This window comes from Lichenostomus cassidix, chromosome 3, assembly GCF_008360975.1.
Source record: "Lichenostomus cassidix isolate B80296 chromosome 3, HeHo_3.0, whole genome shotgun sequence".
In the NCBI taxonomy this organism is placed as follows: domain Eukaryota; kingdom Metazoa; phylum Chordata; class Aves; order Passeriformes; family Meliphagidae; genus Lichenostomus; species Lichenostomus cassidix.
The window spans coordinates 68,069,983-68,089,400 of NC_139483.1; the positions used below are offsets into that span (position 1 = coordinate 68,069,983).

General features: G+C 49.2%; 1 protein-coding gene across 1 annotated transcript; it reads right to left on the bottom strand.

The window, feature by feature from the left end:
- Window positions 1-309: 309 nt before the first annotated feature.
- On the bottom strand, window positions 310-18,608 carry NR2E1 (nuclear receptor subfamily 2 group E member 1). Its single transcript, XM_085056211.1, has 9 exons — window positions 17,802-18,608; window positions 12,497-12,642; window positions 11,692-11,779; window positions 11,175-11,410; window positions 9,726-9,872; window positions 4,952-5,048; window positions 4,417-4,566; window positions 4,042-4,147; window positions 310-1,784 (listed from the first exon to the last, which is right to left on the bottom strand). The coding sequence occupies exons 1-9, from the start codon at window positions 17,824-17,826 to the stop codon at window positions 1,622-1,624; spliced, it is 1,158 nt and encodes a 385-aa protein (XP_084912337.1). The 5' UTR covers window positions 17,827-18,608; the 3' UTR covers window positions 310-1,621.
- Between the last annotated feature and the right edge of the window lie 810 nt (window positions 18,609-19,418).

Here is a 19,418-nt window from a genome sequence, read left to right on the forward strand (position 1 = left end):
GGGGTAGACCTCTGATGCACTTCGTGTTGTATCCTACAAAAACTTTATGTCACCTTTTTGAGAAAAACCTTGCAGCTGGTATTTATTTGAATTACAGAAAATAGCTCTATGCAGGATCTCACAAGGCAGGATCATCTAAGCTGCTCCTTTAATGTTTGTCTAACCTGTTTTTTTAAAACTTCTGATGGTGGAGACTCCACGGGATCTAAGGCAATCCATTTTAGTAGAGAATATTTCTATTCCCTGGTAACTAGGGGACAGTGAAAGAAGCTGATTAAGGACAATGATTAAAAGAACAGTGGCAAGTAATTTAAATTCAATATATTTTTATTCTTTGTAAATACAATGAGTACAACTTTTTAACTTCACAAATCGGTTAATCCACTTTGTACAGGAAAAGTTTTACTCATTCTATGATAGTCCAAGTGCTGATCTTTCTCAGTGCTAGTTCCTAATAACAAATCAAAATTTGAAAAGTACAGCAGCTATCTTTAAATGTTTTTTTTTCTACATTTTTCATACATCAAATAAGCAGCTTATAACATTTTTGTGTGTGAGAGGGTGTAGGTGAACAAGGCTTCAAAGTTAGAACCTGGAGTTTTCTAAAAAGGCATTGGAGACTTTTGGAAATTGTTAGCATTGTATCAGTCAACAACCTTTATTTCTTTGAAATAAAATTCCTTCCATTGATTTTTTTAATAGTCATTTCATTTCTCTGCACATCTCATCGACAAAGAGTTTGGCCACTGTTGCCTTTGGTTTCAGCACTGTGCCAACAGGACAGCCAGCAGGTCACTGAAGCGGTCATCTCCATTGTATTTGGTTTTGCTGTTTTAGTCTTCCTTTCTTGACTTGTCTCTTTTCAGGTGTGTGTGGGTGTGGGTGTGTGTGGGTGTGAGTGTGAAAGTATGTCTGTCTCTGTGTGGAAGAAGAAGGAGGGAAGGTCAGGGAGGAAATGTGTAAAGCTCTTCTGTCTTTGAGATGTTAACCGAACAAATTGTGGTGACATCCACGTCAAAGATCACCAGTTCATTTTGTAGGAAGAATGGAGCTGCCGTCATAAGCTACCTTTTAATCAGTTCTGAAGGCCACTTCATGATGTATTATAGCAGAAGCAATGTTTTGGTAACTTAGTCTCAAATGTTGCCTATCATCTTAAAAACATTTTCCCAACATAGGCTACTTTAAAAACAATTCTGAAGGCCACCACATCTTGTGTTACAACAGAAGCCAAGTTTGGTCAGCCGGTTCCAAATACTGAACAAACTAAAGTACCTTCTTTCACATTTTGTCTCAGATCTGCCAGTTAAATGAGAGAATAGCAGAGTCTTTGTTAGCTATGACTGGCATCTGAATTGCCTCCATCCTGTAGTAACAGGAATAGCAGCCAAATTCCAACCACTTTCACTTTTTCTGTAGAACAAAGCATTCTCTCCATGATCTAAATCACTCTGTTCAGAACAGCAGAATCATATCTACTGGAGTATTTTTTTGTCAATGAGTTTAAGGACTAAACATTCCCAGGCTTATGCTTCCTGTAGGTTTTGTTAGTTGAGGCTTATTCTCCATAGATAAAAGTTCTTCTCAAACTGTCCATCCTGATTGTTTATTTTAAGGTAATTTATATGTCACTGGATTTGTACATATCTGAAAGCAGTCTTGTAATTGGTACATTCCCAATGGTCTTTTTGAAAAACACTTCTTCTATTGTAGATGGACTAATTGAACGTAAAGCTGGTAAAAGCAATAGAAGTTTTCCAAAACGACAGGGTTGTGTGGGATACCTGGGAGACAGAAAGAAAAAGAATTTTGTTGAAGTTTGAAAGCATTTTGTCAAAGGAAGTACTTTATTTTATAGCAAAAAAACAGTATTTACTAAATTGTACAGGTGGTACTATCCATGCCAAAACCCTATGTTTTGTACTCATGTGAGCAGGAAGGTTGACTCCAAGGAAAACTTTCCATGGCAGTCAGCAGAATATAGGACAAGGTTTCTGAGTTTTGTTTAGGTCCTTTGTTTACTCCCTTAAAGCAGTAGCAATACAGAGACTGGACCTGCTCTAACATGTCCTTCATACACCAACAATGTTCTTGATGCAGTTAAGGAAGAGCTTGACTTGTAATAACTACTCTGTCATTTAAAGTACAGTTTAAACCTAGCTAGATTGTCATGGTTATCAGTTAACCCCCTTTTGGTTGGCAGATATATTGAACACCAACTGATATTTTTAAGGAAAATTTTTGTTAAATAAGCTGTGTTTATCCCCAGGTAATGTGAGGGTATTTCCCATCCTTTCTCCCAGTTTTTGAAGCCAGCACAGCATAGGATGTGCACTTCTAGCTGTGCTTATGATGACTTTACACCAGTGATTCTCAAACTTTTGCCCACAGTGGTCACCCTAAAGGAAAGAGTAGGTTGTTTGGAGAAATGCTGCTTCTCCAGACTGCCCTCCCTTGCATCCTGTTGAGAAGACTCCACTGAGATCAAAGGGCTAATACTGCTGTGACTCTGGCAGGAGGGTAAATTCAAGCCTGAGGATGAAGCACACAGGTTGAAAGCCTTCTCACAATGAAGTCTGAGAGTCCTGTCAGTGGACTGCACTTTTCCTCTGTAAAAGGATATTGTTTACGACATATACTGGGTAGTACAGTATGTAAATACTTCCAGCAATACAGAAATGCTGTGGAAAAGTTGTCATGCTTGGAAGGGAAGCTGTGGTTATGTACTCCTCCGTGGCTTCTCCCTCCAACAGGCCCTGTGTCAGGATCTCCAGGGAGCAATCTTCATGGAAAAGAATTAATCTTCCCTAAGAACAGCAAGAGACTGCTATACAGCAGTTACTCATTTTGCTCTGGAGCAGCCATAACTGGATGGCATTTTTACTTCCATGCCCAGTGCAGGCCATTCCCTGTAGACTAATAGAAGTTCTTCAGAGAACGTTACCATCTAATCTCTGATACTGAAAGAGCCTTTGCCTGACAGAGCTTCTGTGACAGCAAATCAAAGTTTCAGAAGGAAAAAATGGTATAAAAATTTCTCTTCCACTGTTCCATGTCCCACTGTCGTAATCTCATGGACCTCCACTGCAACTAAAGGACTTTGCTGTGGCACCACAATGGGATTCACAAATTCTGGGGTTTTCATTTCCACCTGAGCACAAACTCAGGGTAGCATCTTGGAAGAGCCACTTAAATTCCTTGTATCCTGACTTCTGTGCCTGCAAAATGGAGGAGATTATATGGGAACTGGAGATCATGACTGAAAAGCACTCATACTGGTCTGTGATGCAATGTTTTGAGTGTCACTTTTAGTGATATTTGATTGAATAAAATGTAGAGGAAAATGTAGCCCTCTGAACAGCAAAGTGCTGCACAGCCAGTATCAGTTCCCAGAGGAAGATCCTCTCTCCTTTTAGGTTTTAATGTTTGTTTAAAAACACTGAGGTGCTGGAGCATACCCAAAGAGGAGCAGCAAAACTGGTTAAAGGTCTAGAGCAACAGCTGAGGGAGTGGGGGTTGTTTAGTCTGAAGAAAAGGAGGCTCAGGAGAGTCTTTATCACATTCTACCTGAAAGGAAATTGTAGTGAGGTGGATTTTGGTCCCTTGTCCCAGTAACAAGTGATAGGACAAGAGGAAATGGCGTGAAGTTGCACCAAAGGAGATTTTGTTTGGATATTAGGAAAAATTTCTTTCCCAAAAAGGTTGTCAAGCATTGGAATAGACTGCACAGGGAGGTGGTGGAGTCACCATCCCTAAAGGTAATTAAAAGATGTGTAAATGTGGCACATGGGAACATGATTTAATGATGGACTTGGAAGTATTGGGGTGATGGTTGAACTGGATGATTTTAAGGGTTCTTTCCAATATTTTTTATGGTTCTGTTTCATCAGGAAGTGCCAAGTCCCAGCAGGCTTACAGCTAATGTATACTCTGTAACAGCCTGGTCCCCATTTCACTCAGTGCAAATCCCACCTTCCGTGCAATGAGAGCAGGATTTTACCCTTCCACCTGCCAGAAGCATTGACAGAAGACACCACTGACCTAGTATGAATGTAGCTGTTCAGGGTGAGTTGGGCTTCGTCTTGAAGGGCTGCTATGGCGGCAGCATTTCGGAAACTCCTCAGTTCAGAACCACTGTGTGTGGGCACTGGAAAGCAGATCAGTTACTAGTTCAGCTTGACTCTTGGGTGGGTCAAAACAGTTCAGCTAGTGCTATCAATGGAAATTAAATGTTCCCATTAGTTCCCCAGCACTCTGCTGTCAGCCTTTCAAAATGCAGCAACGACTATTGGAATTCAATACCGGGAAACCTACTAGGTGATACAAAGCTATGCCTGGTCTAAAACATCATTTTTGCTTTAAAGTAGCAAGCTCATAGTTACCAGACCAGACAAGCAAGAGATTCTTTCTGCTTACCAGCTTTAAAAGTGACAATGCATTTGAGACAGGCAAATTCAGTAGCATCTAGCCGAAGTTGTCTAAATCTAGCCACAACCTCCTGTAAAGCCTGTATTTCTGAAATAATTTTATTCAGCTTCTGAGAATCTGTATTGTCACTATTCATGCCTGAAACAGAAACAGATGAAATAAATAATATTAAAGGCATTTGCTTTATTTTATATTGATTTCTGACAAAATCCTCTGTATCAATATCCTCTCTATTGTCACACTTGTCTATCTGGTTCCATGTAAACTGACTATATTGTATGAAAGTTAATATAAAATCTTCTCTTGGATGATAACAAACACAGTAATTTGCATTTAAATGACAATGCAAGCAGTCATGAATACAACAAAACAACATTATTTGCATTTAAATATAGATTTATAAATGACAGGTATGCTCTATTGTTCAGTAGGAATTTGTTATTCTTTACATGTTGTTCTTTTTTCAGTAATGTATTTTTATGGTAATTTTTGTAACAAAGTCATTAAATTGTGCAATTCTTACCAGATACAGCCAGTAGAGTGTTAGCATCAACTGGAATGGCCCATTGTGCTATTCCTAGAACAAACAGTTCTCTCCAAGCATCTTCCAAAAGCATCAGCTGTCATACAATAGATGTACAATATAACATAGTGTATAATTTATAGATTTATAAACAATTTAAATATGTAAATTTCTGTTATTTTAAAAACTACTTTAAATGCCTGTCATGGTATTTCCCCCACAGCATTCATTAGCTCTTCTCTTAGCCTTTTGAGAAGGTGTCTAGAAATAAGTCTATGCATTATAGAAAAACACTGAGCGTTGGCTCACTGTGCACTGTGTTGTGGACCAAAAGGGAAGAGAGAGTGAGAGCTCTTTCCCCAGAGCATTTGTTCACAACACGAGCACACTTGCTTTCTCAAGATGGTATGGGTTCTTTTCTCCTCTCCCTCAGCACTTGTATAGCTGTTTTAGGACAGGTTGGATGAGTGCTTTCCTCTTGCTTTCTGAGGATTACACTCATTTCCCTCAGAAAGGCAGAATTCTGTGAAGAAAAGCCTGGACAACACCCTGCATCAGCGTAGGGAGCACTGCTTAAGAGCACACATGCATCTCATAACCCGTTCCTTACTAAGCAAATCTTTAGATGTGTCAAGCACAGCATCTGGACACATGTACAGTTTCTCAGTGTCACCTGTTTCTCTGCTTTTTTGCTTAAAATCACTCAGAAATTCCAGGCACTAAGAGCTGTTTCCTTTCAGAGATGTGAATATCCAGGCGCCTATGCTGACAGCGCTGTTGGTTCTCTGCAATTTTTGCACATTACATGTCTGTATGGAGGATGTGTTTTTCTCTGTTTGGAGGCAATGCTTATGATTTCCCTAAAAAGGCAGTAGTGCATTTGAAGAGGAAAGAAGACTTCTGGGAATACAGACTGGCAAAGCCAGAACAGACATGTTTAGTCTTGAGGGCATCTATGGATTGTTAGCCCAGATCAACTCTTAAGAGAGGCTTGGAGGACCTCCAGCACAGCTGAAGTTCATGGCCAAAGGGCATGTTGTGATGTGCACGTTACTGAGACCTCGTGTCACACAATAGGGTGGGAGAGATTTGAAGGGGTGAGAACTCTAGTGGCCTTGGGAGGTATCTTCTAGCAGCTCCATGCAGTGAAAACAGATTGCCCAAAACTCATGCAGAAAAAAACCTGAGCCACCAAACCAAAACCCCAAAACCTGCAAGGATTAATGTTGCTGTGGTCCCTGAAACTATCAGCAGCTTAACTTCTCGGGAAAAGAGGAAGGGGAGTATTTTAAGTATGTAAAGAGTGTAAGGAAGAACAAAGTAAAAATAGATGCTGTACCAAATTAGTGATGATTTCCTTGGAATCAGATAGGTGAAAGTAGTAGGTGATACAGAAAGTGTCAGTAAAAGTGAGTCCTTCATCTGTGTGCAAACTCTTAACAGTACTGATGTTCAGGACAGTGTTACTTGTTGCCAGCGACTAGAACACAAGGCAATGGGCAGAAACTGATGCACAAGAAATTCTACCTGAATATGAGGAAAAACTTCTTTACTGTGCACCGAGCACTGGAACATGTTGCCCAGAGAACATGTGGTGTCTCCCTCACTGGAGAGATTCAAGACTTGCCTGGACACAATCCTGTGCAGTGTGCTGTAGGATGACTCTGCTTGAGCAGGGAGGTTGGATCAGATGTGATCCCTTCCAACCTGACCCCTCCTGTGATTCCGTGATTACAAGTTTTAAACCACCCTGTTCCAATCAGAATGGAAGGAAAAATGCTCAGTCTCTGTTTTCAACTTGTCACTGTAGGGTTATGTCCATTTTATGCCTTTTGCCCTATGTGCTTTGCAGAACTTCTACATAACCTAAGAAAATTGTGACAGGAAGGTACTTCTGTCTCTGCACACAGTTGCTGTTTGAAACACTTAGATTGGATTTTACGATACCAAAAACTGCCCAGAAATGGAGACAGGGAGGGGGTGCTGTGTCTAGAATGTGGTGCCTATCTCAGCTTTCTTCTGAGACCAGATGAATCTGCTCTTAAGTTTCCTAACTACTGCAGCTGGCAGACCCAGTCCCTCATCTGGATAAGCCCACCTGATGGATGTGCAGGTGTCTGTATGACATAGGACGTGATTCGCCAGCCTTTCATTTGCTTTTGTAAAACTTTTTTTGTCATTCATTCATGCAGACACAATGGTAATGAATGGTGGTTCCTGAAAGATATCAATTTCTTATTTTCTTTCCCACCAAGTCTTCAAAGTCAGAAGACTTTAGAAATAAGAGACTATTCCAATAGCTAAAGCTTTCTTCATGCCTATGCATGTCTGTAAAACCACCAATTAAAATAATTCATGCTGAAGTCATACTCAGCCCTCCTTCTTCAAAGAAACAAAAAATACCAGGCTTTCTGAACAACTAGGTTTTGCTTCTTAATCAACCCCATCCTTAGTGTGACCTTTTGTTGGTGATCTGCATTGCACCAACCTGTCTCACAGATAAAGTGGGCAGGTATGCAGGCCAGCAGAACTAGAAGCATTGCATTTTTTATTGTGTGGTTTCCAGTTCAAGATGGACTTATCTGTATGAATCTAGGGAATGGACACAGCCTGTTTTACCAGAGATAAATGACAAAGCAATCCACAGACTTGTGTTTTATCAGCAAATTGGTTTCTATTTATTTCCTTGCCTTCAAGATGAAACCATCCCAGAGTCCTGAAATTAGCGTGCACTTGCCTTTTTCAGAAGAGCACAAAAAAAAAGCAAAATTCAGGAAAAGATTTTAGACTCTCCTCAGCCAGATGTCAGGGATACAAAAAGAGAAATGCAGACATTTACAGCTGGGCCATTGTCAAATTAAATAATGCAATAGCAATGTTATAAAAATCAACTGTATGATTATTCATGAAATAAGGTGATTAAAATCAGAGTTACTTCTTCTCCAGCTCCCCTAAATATTAGAGGGAATCATGCAGAAAGAGGCCCAAGTCAAAGCTTTAGAGCTGAGCAACTCTGAGTTTTGAGGAAGCTGACTTGCAATGAGTACAGCAAGTGAGAATGCTGTTAAGGCTGGGTTTTTAATGTTATTCACTAACATTAGTCCCTGCTATGAAAGTGGAAGAGGTAGTGGGTTATTTAATGGGAGCACTGTGCTATCTATGGCAGATAAGCAGGCCTTACTGTTTGAGGCATACTTGGTCATATGCCATGGAGACTTCCCCTGCTTGCAGATCTTGCTGCCTCCTCCTCTGCACACTAACAGAGATGATGTTGTGTGAAATGTCTCCCTATTATGTCAAATAAAGCCTTTGCCTAGGGAGCCTCCTGTGGGCATCACGGGTCTAGAGATGGACCCAGTCTCCTCCCGTGTGCTGGGGCTGCTGCTGGAGCAGTGCACCTGCTCCTTGTCCCTGTTTGGTTGCTCACTGTGACAGACCCAGTGCTCCACAGGATTAGTGGCAGCAGAAGACGTGATTAGAGAGCAGCAGGATGCCACACTGGGATTTTTGTCTTCCTGATGGCATGTGTGACCTCCCAGGCCCTGTCTCATTGCTCCCCTCGTCCTCGCTGCATAGCAGGACTGCAGGTGGAGCTGAGCAGAATTCCTCTTTGTCCGATTTCACAGCAAGGATTTCAAAACATGGGTTTGGTACTAGAAAAGGAACATTTTTATATACACCTTAGCTTTATACCACATTGTGACCATCATGATTTACCTTTAAGTAGAAAACACTGTTGGTTTCTTAAAAAGCACTTTTCTTTTAGTTCAAAATACTTATTTGTGTATCAACTGCAACACTTGCAACCTGCTTCTGTGGAGAGGAACTAGTTCCTCTGATGACTGCTATGTAACATCTAAGGCATAGTTTTTCTAGGCACCATTTTGGTAAATTAGCTCAATCGTATCAAAGTATTAGATGTCTTTTATGACTGGAGCTTTGCACAGATTTCCACCTTTCCATTTTGCAATTATTTGAATTATTTTTGTAAAAATTGGTGCATTATACAAAGCACATGGAGTCCTCATCAAGAATCAAGTCATTAAGAAATTGTTTCAGCTTGTATTGTTCACATATGATTCACTTGAGGCAAAGGTGAATTATCATAGAGGAAAACAAAACACATTAGGGAAGATTTTAATTAATGGTAATTAATTTGGCTGGCCAAACATTTCTTCCACCATATTGATGTAATTGTAAGCCAAGGTGAATAAGGAAAAAATGTTGGCTGTGTTAACAGTTGAGAGGAGAGGAGAAGGAGAGGAGGAGGAGGAGGAAGAGGAGGAGGAAGAGGAAGAAGTGATAGAGGAAGAGGAGAAATGGTCTTCAGAAACTACCTCAGTTATATCCTGAGGCCATAAGCTTACCTAAGCATTTTTCATTCCAAAACAGCAAAGGAAGGTGCTGTTCCACATTTTATGGAAGCAAAAGTTGTCCTACAAGTAGAGATGCAGTTTGGGCATGCTAAGCTTGGTCTGCAGCCTGGTGATTTCTCCTCTAGCACTTGTCCGTCCATAATATTAATTTTATATTAGATTTATCTTTCCTGGCTTGATTTTCACTTGCTTCATGAGATAAAAGTTGGAGGAAAGCAGTTTCTAAATCACTGCCTGGTTTTCAGGGACAGACTGAAACTCTGCACTGAACTACAGAGCTGCTGAAGTCCATTATGGATTTCAAGGTCTAGGGCTGGAAGTTCAGGACCCAACATAAAATCTGAGCTTTCTTTAACAGGCAGGCCAGGCCGATGCCACTCCCACTGCCAGTGCCTTACCTGGTCTTGTAAGGACAAGGTAGAGAAGGCTGGGACACTTTTGGCCCACTTGATGCTCATGAACAGGAGTCTGGCTGCTGACTCACAGACGGATTCGGTGGCCACTTCATAGAGATACATAGGGGTGCCGTTGACTTCATGTGGGTACTAATGTCAAAAAGAAAATAAAGCCATTTCATTCAGTGTCACCAAGGCAGCCTGGTCTTCCTCTCCCCTACATTCAGTGCTCCTGCTCATGCCCAGTCCAGAGTGTGCACTCTCCTGTTCTGCAAGCAGAGGGCATTGCTTGCAGTGGGCTCACTCCAAACTGCTCCCTGCTACTTATCCGCGTGGATGAGCTGTACTAATGAAACTGTTCAGAGGAGGAGGTCGAAAGGAGAATGAAATTATTACATCGGGGGGAAAAAAATGTACCAAAATGGTGTGTCATGCTTTATTCTGTTACACAATAGCACACCTCTGTCAGCAGAGTTAGAAGAGTAATAATTTGATTAAAAATATATAGTTTGTAACCTTGCTTCAGAAGCTGATTTAGCATTCCAGCCCTGCTCAGCAATGCAGTAAATAGTAATTTAGCCTAAACTTTCATCTTGCTCCCTGACTGCAACAGGCTGTAAGTAGATGCATAGGGCTAAGCATAACTATCTAGAGGCTGTGTAAGGTTTGAACTGAGTTTTGTTTTCAAGTGTGTGCTATGTTTTCTCGTCAAATAATTTCTGATTCAGCATTTTTCAGAATTACTGTGTAAAACTATATGTTGTGACCACGTTCATGATGGGTTCCTCCAAGCTACCAGCTCTGAAAATGCAGAACTATTTAAGCAATTTCTTCTGTGATTTTCTAGATGCTGTGAAGATGCAAGATGCCATTGCAAATGGGCTAATGAAAAGCATCACCTTGCAGCTAATTCCTGTGCAGTTGAGGCCACAGCAGTGCTTCCACTGGGCTGCTTTGGAAATGTCACAACCAAGAAGTGCAGAGAGCCAGCTTAGCCAAGTTTGGGTTTTGTGTCTGTGGGGACAAGCTGCAGGCTTTGGTCAGTACACAAAGTACTTTCAGAACTACACCATTATGGAGATTGGCATTTTGCTGAAGAAAACTCATTCACTGGGATTGCATTCCTTGTGAAACAAGGTTTAAAACTGACTTGTGGCCAGTCTCCAGGCAGGAGAAGCATTCTGCAGCCATGAAGGTGTGAGAATATATGAGAGACAGGGTTTGTATGGAGCAGGTTATCAATTGGTACTGCTGCATACCCCTTCTACAGAGGGTCTTGCACCTCGTACCTTCAGAGCTTTTAGGGATGTGACAAGAGTCCCTGTCACAAGCCACAAAGCTTCAAGCCTTGCTCTTTGCCATGTCTACTCCAGAGGCAGGAAGGGGCTGACAGGTCGCAGTAACCTCAGCAGTGAGGTCTGCAGCCCACCAGGGGCCAGGGCAGTGGCTGACCTTTGGGGTGGGCTGTGCCAGGCCCACCAGAGCCTGTCTCTCCGGGGTGCTGGTGACGGCGGCCAGCTCCAGGCCATGGGGCTCCAGCTGGGAGACGGCGGTGAAGAAGGCAGGTGCGGGCAGGGCGGCAGCGGGGAAGTGCGGGGCTCCGCCGCTCTCCTCCTTGTGCCCGCGGAAGTAGAGAGCCACCTGCTTCCGTATCGTCGACGTCCGGGGGCCCCGCTCGTGCTGCACCGCTGTGGGCCACCAGAGAGGCGAGGGGGTCACCGCGGGGATCCGCACTGGGTGCTCCGTGCTGCTCCACCGGGCTTCCCTCCCTCCCTGCAATTTTCTGAAGCCAGCCCCGTGCCCCCCGCCCAAGAGGTGCCCGGGGAGAAGTGTCTGAGGCTGCCGCAGGACGGGAGGGTCATTAGCGGCCGGGGCAAGGAGACACCGGAGTGACACACCGCTCCTCGGTCCAGAGCAGCTCCCTCCTGCTGCCCCGCCACCCCAGCCCCGGGAGAGGGGGAGCAGGTACCATCTTTGTTCATGTTGACCTCCAAGCACTTCTTCAGCCGGCAGGCTCGGCACTGGTTCCTGTGCGTCTTGTCCACCGGGCAACCCCCCTGCAACACAGCCAGCCGTCGGGCCGGGGGCAGCAGCGCGCCCACCCCGCCGGCCCCAGGCGCCGGCCCCGCGGCGGCGAGAGGCGCGGAGGAGCTGCCCCTTCGTGTGCCGTGCCGGGCCGTGCCAGGTGCTCGGCCCCGGGACTGGGCGGGCCGGGCGGGGCGGGCCGGGCCGCCTTCAGCACCCGAGACAGCGACGGCGGCGCCGCCCCTCGGGGCGCTCCGTGCACCGCGCATCCCTCCGCGTTCCCAGCCCCACATCCCCGCGGGGACGGCCCGGGAGTGGGAAGGAGAGCGGCCGGAGCTGTAAGGGGAGGAAAGCGGGACTGCCTCCGCCCGGGCGCGGGCACGACACGCCGCGTGTAAACTCATGGTTGTCCATCGCCTGGCTGTGCTGAGGCTTACCGGGAGGCTGCCCCTTTCTGTCCTCCCATAACCAGACCCTGTACCCTCCCCCTGTCCACATCCCTCCTTCTCCCTGCACATCTTCCCCATCGTCTCCGGTGGGCTGGCGCGGGGGGACGTGCCGGGGGGAGGCGGCTGGGGCACTCAGCTCCCGGCCTCGGCCCGGGACCCCCTGGGAAGGGAGGGCGAGGCTGTGTGGCTGCTGCCTCTTGCTGCGCATCTCTCTGGTGGTGGGGCAAGGGCAGTGCGGGCCCCCGGGAAAATGCAAGGTAGGGGATGCAGGCGGTGAGGGGGCTGGGCTGCGGCTGGTACCTGATTTCCTGATTTGCAAACATACGTCCTATTCCTCCTGATGCTCCGCTTGAAAAATCCCGAGCACCCATCGCAGGCGTAAACCCCATAGTGCTTCCCGGAGCTGCGGTCCCCACACACTTTGCAAGGGATGTCTAAAATGCGACCTGAAAGCAGAGAAGGGAAAGAGGGAGAGAGAGAGTGCTCAGCAATCTGACCTCCGGAGGGATTAGCCCCAGAGCCGCAGTACAAGCAAATAATGAAGTGATTTTATAGCCAACTTTCTTTTCCTTGAGCAAGTGTCAGTTTTCTACAATGAGCATTATTCATGCCCCGCTACGTTTATTTGGATCTTCTATAATCGCCAAGACCCATTTTGGAAGGGAAGATTACAGCAGCGGGAGCAGCAGTCTTGCCTGCTAGAAGTGAGGATGAAGGGGGAGGGGAGGGAATTCGGGGGGTTTGATGGGGGGGCTGTGTTTCCCTCGCTTTCTGGTGCTCGGCAAACAGAGGACGGCACTTTCCCTGGGCAGGAGAGCAGTCAGGAGACCGATGCACAAAACAAACCAAACCAAAACAAAATAAAATGACCGGGAAGCCAAGTAACCTCCTCTCCCCGCTAGCAGCCCTGGCGAAAGGGGGCTGATTTCCGCCGCAGAGAAGGCGTGCCATTTTCTTCACCGCAGAACCTGCAGCAAAACTTTGGGTCTCCGTTTTGTGCGCGGAGGAGTCAGCGGGCTGGAGAGCCTGGCGGGCGGGCAGTGCCCTCCGTCCCTCTCCTCTCCGCCTCGCCCGCAGCCCCCGCTTCGCCGGGCGCTGCTTTCGCACCGACTTTCACTAGAATTGCAAATGCCCTGAGGGAGATGTAAAACCTTGTACAGAGACTATTGCGGCCGGGTTCAAGAAACCCGCCAAAACCCCACTCGGCTTCTGCCTTGTCTCCCGTTTATTTTTTCTCTCTTCTGCTGTCTTTTTTTTTTTTCTATTTTTGTCTCTTTCCTTTTTTCTTTTTCTTTTTCTTTTTCTTTTTCTTTTTCTTTTTCTTTTTCTTTTTCTTTTTCTTTTTCTTTTTTCCCTCCTTTTTCTTTTTTCTTTTTATTTCTCTTCTTCTTCTTCTTCTTCTTCTTCTTCTTTTTCTTATTCTTTTTCTTGCTCTTTTTTCTTTTCCTTTTCCCTTTTCCTTGTTTTCTTTTCCTTTTCCTTGTTTTCTTTTTCTTTTTACTTTAATTTTTTCCTTTCCTTTTCTTTTCATATTTTCTTTTCCCTTTTTCTTGTTTTCTATTCCTTTTCCTTGTTTTCTTTTCCCTTTTCTTTTCACGTTATTTTTTCTTTTTCCTTTTCCTTTTTCTTTTTCTTTTTCTTTTTCTTTTTTCCTTTTTTTATTTTTTTCTTTCTCTTCCCCCTTTCCTTTTTCTCTTTTGTTATTCCTCTTCTCTCTTCTCTCTTCTCTCTTCTCTCTTCTCTCTTCTCTCTTCTCTCTTCTCTCTTCTCTCTTCTCTCTTCTCTCTTCTCTCTTCTCTCTTCTCTCTTCTCTTCTCTTCTCCTCTTTTTTCCCTCTGCCTCAAAAAGCCTTCTTCCCTTTTACCAGACCTTAAGCTAGACATTTAGTCCCTTTCACCAAACCTTGGTCTCCAAACTGCAATGGAGAGTTCTCGGGGCCACTATATTTGTTTGGAAGTAGTTCAGGGAGAGCCCCTGCTACGGGTGGGTGAGAACGAAGGCTGGAAGGGGGAAAGCAGCAGCGTGCGGAGCGGTGCTGGGGGGCGGGAGGGGGCAATGGAAACAGGCCGCAGGGGCTCCTTTCGCTCCCTAGAGAATTTAGGAGTCCGAGATACTTTCAGACATGTCTACGCTAAGGCTCTAAGACAATGCCTGCTGGCAGACAATAGGGACATTAGATAAAGTGTTAACTTAATGATTTTGCCCATTGAAACTCGTTTGACTGCCTCCAATGAGCACAAGCTGCCAGCTTCTCCCCTAAATGAAACCCGACAGCTGCTATACACAACACGGCGAGAGGGACGGGGATTAGGTTAGGGACTGCGAGAGGGAGGGGTGGCGGAGGGAGGGAAGGTGGGAGCGGGGGAGAGAGGTTAAAGAATAGAAAACTTTTGCGCAATTAATAAGGAGCGCAGCTGAAGGATGCCCCCCCGCCCCACTGCCTGCGAGCAAACCGCGGCTTTGGAGCTGCAGGTAGGCGCCCGTGAGGAGGGCTGAGGCCAAGGCACGGTTTCTGGGAGTGTGTAATTACAAGCCCTCCTTGCCACCTGCCTATTGGGGCACCAGTGACCCGTCAAAAAGTGTAGCATGGGAATTCGGATATCGCACAATGCAAACGGGGGAAAGCGCCCGACTTCCCTCTCCAGTCCATAGCATCCACGGGGAGAGAGAGGATCCACACGCACGCACACAAAGGAGGAGGAGGAGGAGGGGCAGGCTGGGGGTGGGGGGAGAGACACTGAAGCCGTACGTGCAGCGGTGGTGCATCCCGGCGCTGAGCCCGGCACTGCCGCGCTGACCCCGTGCACCCCATCCCGCCGCCGCTCCCGGGGCCGAGACTCCCGTCCGCTCCCCTTCCCTCGGCCGTGGGCTCCGGCTGCGGACCGGGTCCGCCGTGTGAGCGCCGTCCCTCCCGAGCACCGGGCAGCCACGGGGTCCCGGCTTCCACGGCCGGCCTGCGGAGCGGGGCAGCCGGCTCAGCTCCACCGGCGCTGGAGTCGGCCAGAAGAGACTGAAAAAACTTGCGCTAGTTTTCCCCACATGGATTTTAAGTTTGGGAGCCGCTTTGGAAAAAAAATCCTATGCACTATGTATGTACATATCCACACCATGCATGCAAACAGATGGCCCGTATATTCCTTACACGTCCCCATGTTCCTGCTATAGATGACGAGCACCTGGAGCACCTCGCCAAACCCACACGACCACGTTTCCAGCCGCCAGAGCAGCGTGGCCGTCCTGCTCAGCTCCGTGGCCCCCAGCGAGGCGATGGACGGGGAGAGGGGACACGGCGGAGGGAGCGGCTGGAGCCCCCCGCGTCGCGCTGCTGCGGGGCTGCCCCGTCCCGCCGCCCGCCCGGCCGCGCTCTGCCCATCCCCCTCCACCCCCCAAACCCCCATCCCTGCCCCGCGGGGGCTGTTATGAGAAAACTTTCGTGCAGGGCAAAATATGAAATAAGTAGACGGGTAAGAGGCAGGGCGGGGGGTGGGAAGGGAAAAATGTAAGCTTGACACGGGGTCATGCGATAACTGATTAACTCTGTTTAAAAGCGCTCCGGTTCCCCGAGGTACCGCTTCGTCTCAGAAGTTTTAGCGCTAAGAAAATGGGATTTCTGTTCAGCAGGGAAACCGTTTTGAACATCCCACGACAGGGGGTCCTTGGGGGCTTTTTTTGTGTGTCATAATTGCTTAAAGGATATATGGCAGCCCCGATTACTGTAATTACCATCAGAGGCTGTTGAAAGAAGTTAGTCTGGGCTCGGGGGATGGCGGGATGGGGTCTTGTTACCACCCAGGCAGACATCGCAGCTGACATCGCCGGGCGCCCACCGGCGGGCAGAAAAGCCAAGACGCAGCCCCCTTGCCCGGGAGCCCCTCAGGACCCCCGGGACGAGCGCCCAGGCCCTGGGACAGCTGGTCGGGCTTTTGCTTGCGCTACCGAGGCCGGCTGGGCTCGGGCCCCGGCGCTGAGCAGACCCCGAGTGTCCCATCCCCGTAGGGCTTGACTGAGTCGGACCTGGGGGTCCCTTTCGGGAGGTCCCCAGGGGTCAGGGGGTCATCAGTGAAAGCGGCGGCGATGGCCGGGGGTCGCTCAGCGCCGTGGGTCTGGAGGCGCGATCCAGCCTGGCGGTTTTTTACCTCCGCAAAATGTCTCCGGCAGAAGCTCCGCCGTCCTTTGGAGACGAGGCTGCCCGGTCCTTCCTGTCCCTTCCTCATCACTCAGAAACCTGCCAGGAGCCCCAATAACCTGGGCTGCCCTCGGACCCGATCCCGCTCCGGCTGCCTCGCACTTCCCGGGCAGCCTGGGCGGCGCAGCCGGCGGAAGCAGCCACGGCCGCCGCAGGTTTTTCAACAGCTGCCCCCGTCCCCTTCCCCGATTAGTGCCTTAGTACCTCGACTACAGTTTTATTTTCCCCCTCGGGGCCTGGGGCAGAAAGATGCCGCACTCAGCCCCACGGAGGAAGAGGACAAACCAGCGACGCAGAAGCGGCGGCAGCTCGGCCGCAGCGCCGGGGGCTCCGCGCCGCCTGCTCCACGCGCGACCTCCGCACCGCGGCCCCCGACTGCCCCTCGGCCTCGCCGCCGCGCCCCCTCCCTCCTCCCCGGCTTCCCGGCCCCCGCGGACAAAGGGCGGACTCGGGTCAAAATAATGGAGGGCAGCGGCGAGGAGAAGGCCGCGGGGCTGGCAGGTACCGCGGCGGGTCCCTCCCGGCTCTGCCTCCCTTTGCCGCCGCTCTGCAACTCCGGGAGCCTGTCGGAGCGCAGAGGAAATAGCTGTCCGATCCATCACTTGTCAGACATTAAATTGGATTGGGTATTTTTTCCCCCTTTGTTACTGACTCCATCCATATTACAAACTCCGAAAGTCCCGTTGAGATTATACGGATTGAGCCCTTCTGTAAGAGCGGTTAGTCATGCTTTAAATTCCCCAGTTATGAGGTGCATGGATTTAGGATTAAGGAAAATGTGACTTTTAAGTTGTTTCTGCTTTCCTCGTTGCAGGATTATTTGTTGTAACTAGGAATGGTGTGCAAAGTATTGCATTTAAATCCTCCTTCAACTGAGTTGCTTACGCGATTCCGTGTAATTGAGTGACCGGTTTCAAACTCTTAAAAAGAAATTATTATGTCGCAGAAGATTGCATAAAGTCCGTGAGAAAAGCAGCACGTTTCAACGCCGTAATGCCTTTTAAACCCAAACCATCCCCCCTCCGCCCCAGTAGCGGAGACCCGCACGCAACTGCCCGGGTCCCGGCGGGACCAGCCCCCTCCCCGCCGTCGGAGGAGCCGCCTTCCCGGGGGCTCGCTGCCCACGGGCTTCTGCCCCGGTTCTCGGCGCGGAAAGCCGGGGCACGCAGCTAGAAAGCGGCTTTCTGTAAGCCTCAGGCCCAAACTCCGTCGGGGCAACTCCGACCCTATATATTCGTTGCCGCTCCGGTTGGAAATATACACTTCTTTTTCAATTGGGCGCGGGGTGCGGGGGGGTGCAAACCCAAGCCACAACCCCCCCTCCCCTTCCTCTCCCTCCCCTCCACCTCCCGCCCCCCAGGCCAGGCTGCAGCCGGTCTCGGAAAGGCTGCTCGAAGCCTCCACCGCGTTATTACCCACTTGTTGATCCCGCCGGCTTGCTCATGCTCGAAGCCCCCGTGAGTCGTTAAACTCGGGGCGAAGTGTCGGCGCCGGGGCGAGGCGGTGCGGCCCCCCCGGGGCCCCCCTGCTCCGCGGGACAGGTGCCTCCCTTGGGCGCTCACTGCTGGCTCCGCCGCGGGGGCCGGCACATCCTCGCCGCAGCCCCGCTCCCCCAGCGATGTCCTCCCGAGGGACGGGGACCCGCTGCGGGGACGCGGCAAGGGAGAAGGAAAAAAAAAAAAAAAAAAAAAAGTGGAGCAAAAAGAAAAGAAAAAAAAAGAAAAAAAGAAAAAAAAGCAACGAAGTGACCCAAAGTCGGCGGTCGCTCGCTGCCCTTCCCCGAGTAGATGCTCTCGGGACCCTGGCAGGGTGCTGGGGGTGCGACTGTGCTCGCCACCGCGCTCCTGGAAGGCAAGCGAGAGCCACAGCAGCCAGGACAACAATGAGGCGGAGGAGAAGGTAGGATAGGGAGCGGGGCTCTGCGCCGAGCGCCTCGGTGCAGCGAGCAGGGAGATCAGAGCCTGGAAAAATAATGGAAGGGGGGAAAAGGCGTCAGAGGAGGCAGTCTCTGCCTCTCAGAAACTGAATGGTATAAAAAGGGAAAGGTTTCCAGAAGTTCATTACACTGGCTGACTTCGCGCTTTGAGCTCCAGGCTTCGGCCCCTATAATATCGGCAGAGAGGCTGTGACAGGCAGCGGCGGGGAGGGGAGAGGGACGCCCCTTGCCCACTGAGCTTCCCTCGCTTTCCCCCCAACTCCTGCCGCCGCGTGACGTCACCCCGCGCTGGGAAGGGGAGGGGGCAGGGAGGGGGTTAAATGCTAATGATATTAATGAACCCCCGAGCGGCTTCCACACAAAATGCAGCGGCTGCCGAGACGATTCCGCCTCCTCACTCGCCTTGTGCCCTCGCTGTCATAGAAAGGGACAACCCCCCCCCAGAAAAAAAAAAAAAAAAAGAAAAAGAAGAAGGAAAAAAAAAAAGAAAAAACAGGAGATAAAAGGAAAGCAGAAGGAACGGATCAAGATCCCGTTTCTTTTGCGTTTTCCCGTGCTGAGGTGGAGCCCGCCTGCGGTTCGCCCCTGCCCTTGCCCTTGCCCCGGCCCGGGCAGCGGCTGTGCTGGCAGCCGGCGGGGCTGGCCGGGGAGCGGGCCGGGGCTGCGAGCCGGGCCGGGCCGAGCCGGGCCGAGCCTCCAGCCTTCCCGCCGGGCAGCCGGACCGCCGTCCTGCCGCGGGAGCCAGAGGCTGGCACGGGGGGAGCAGGGCCGGCCGGCTGCTGGAGGCGCACGGCGGGCTGAGCTCCCGCTCCCCGGCGCCGGGACTTGTTGCACGGAGCTGAAGGAGCCCGCCCTTGCCCCGTAGGGTTGCTCGCACCCCTGGGCGACCTCGCCGCCCATCAGCAGCTCGCCGGGCCCGAGCGTCCCAGGAGCGCTGCCAGAGCCGGGGTGCAGCGGGGCGGCGAGGGGCCAGATGTGGGACCCTTTCTCAGCTCAGCAGCTCTGGTTTCACCGAGAGGCTGCCGAGCTCTCCCGCTCCTGTTGGAAACTGTGAGGTGGGAGCTGCTAGAGCAGCCTAAGGACGGCGAGAGGTGCGCATC

Bases quoted from the DNA above. Each gene is read 5' to 3' on its own strand.
- NR2E1 (XM_085056211.1), bottom strand. From the start codon at position 17,826: ATGAGCAAGCCGGCGGGATCAACAA. The intron at 11,411-11,691 runs GTACCTGCTCCC...GGTGGCCCACAG, and splicing joins GGTCAACATGAACAAAGATG to CGGTGCAGCACGAGCGGGGC. The intron at 5,049-9,725 runs GTAAGGCACTGG...ATTGTATGACAG, and splicing joins CCTTGTCCTTACAAGACCAG to CTGATGCTTTTGGAAGATGC.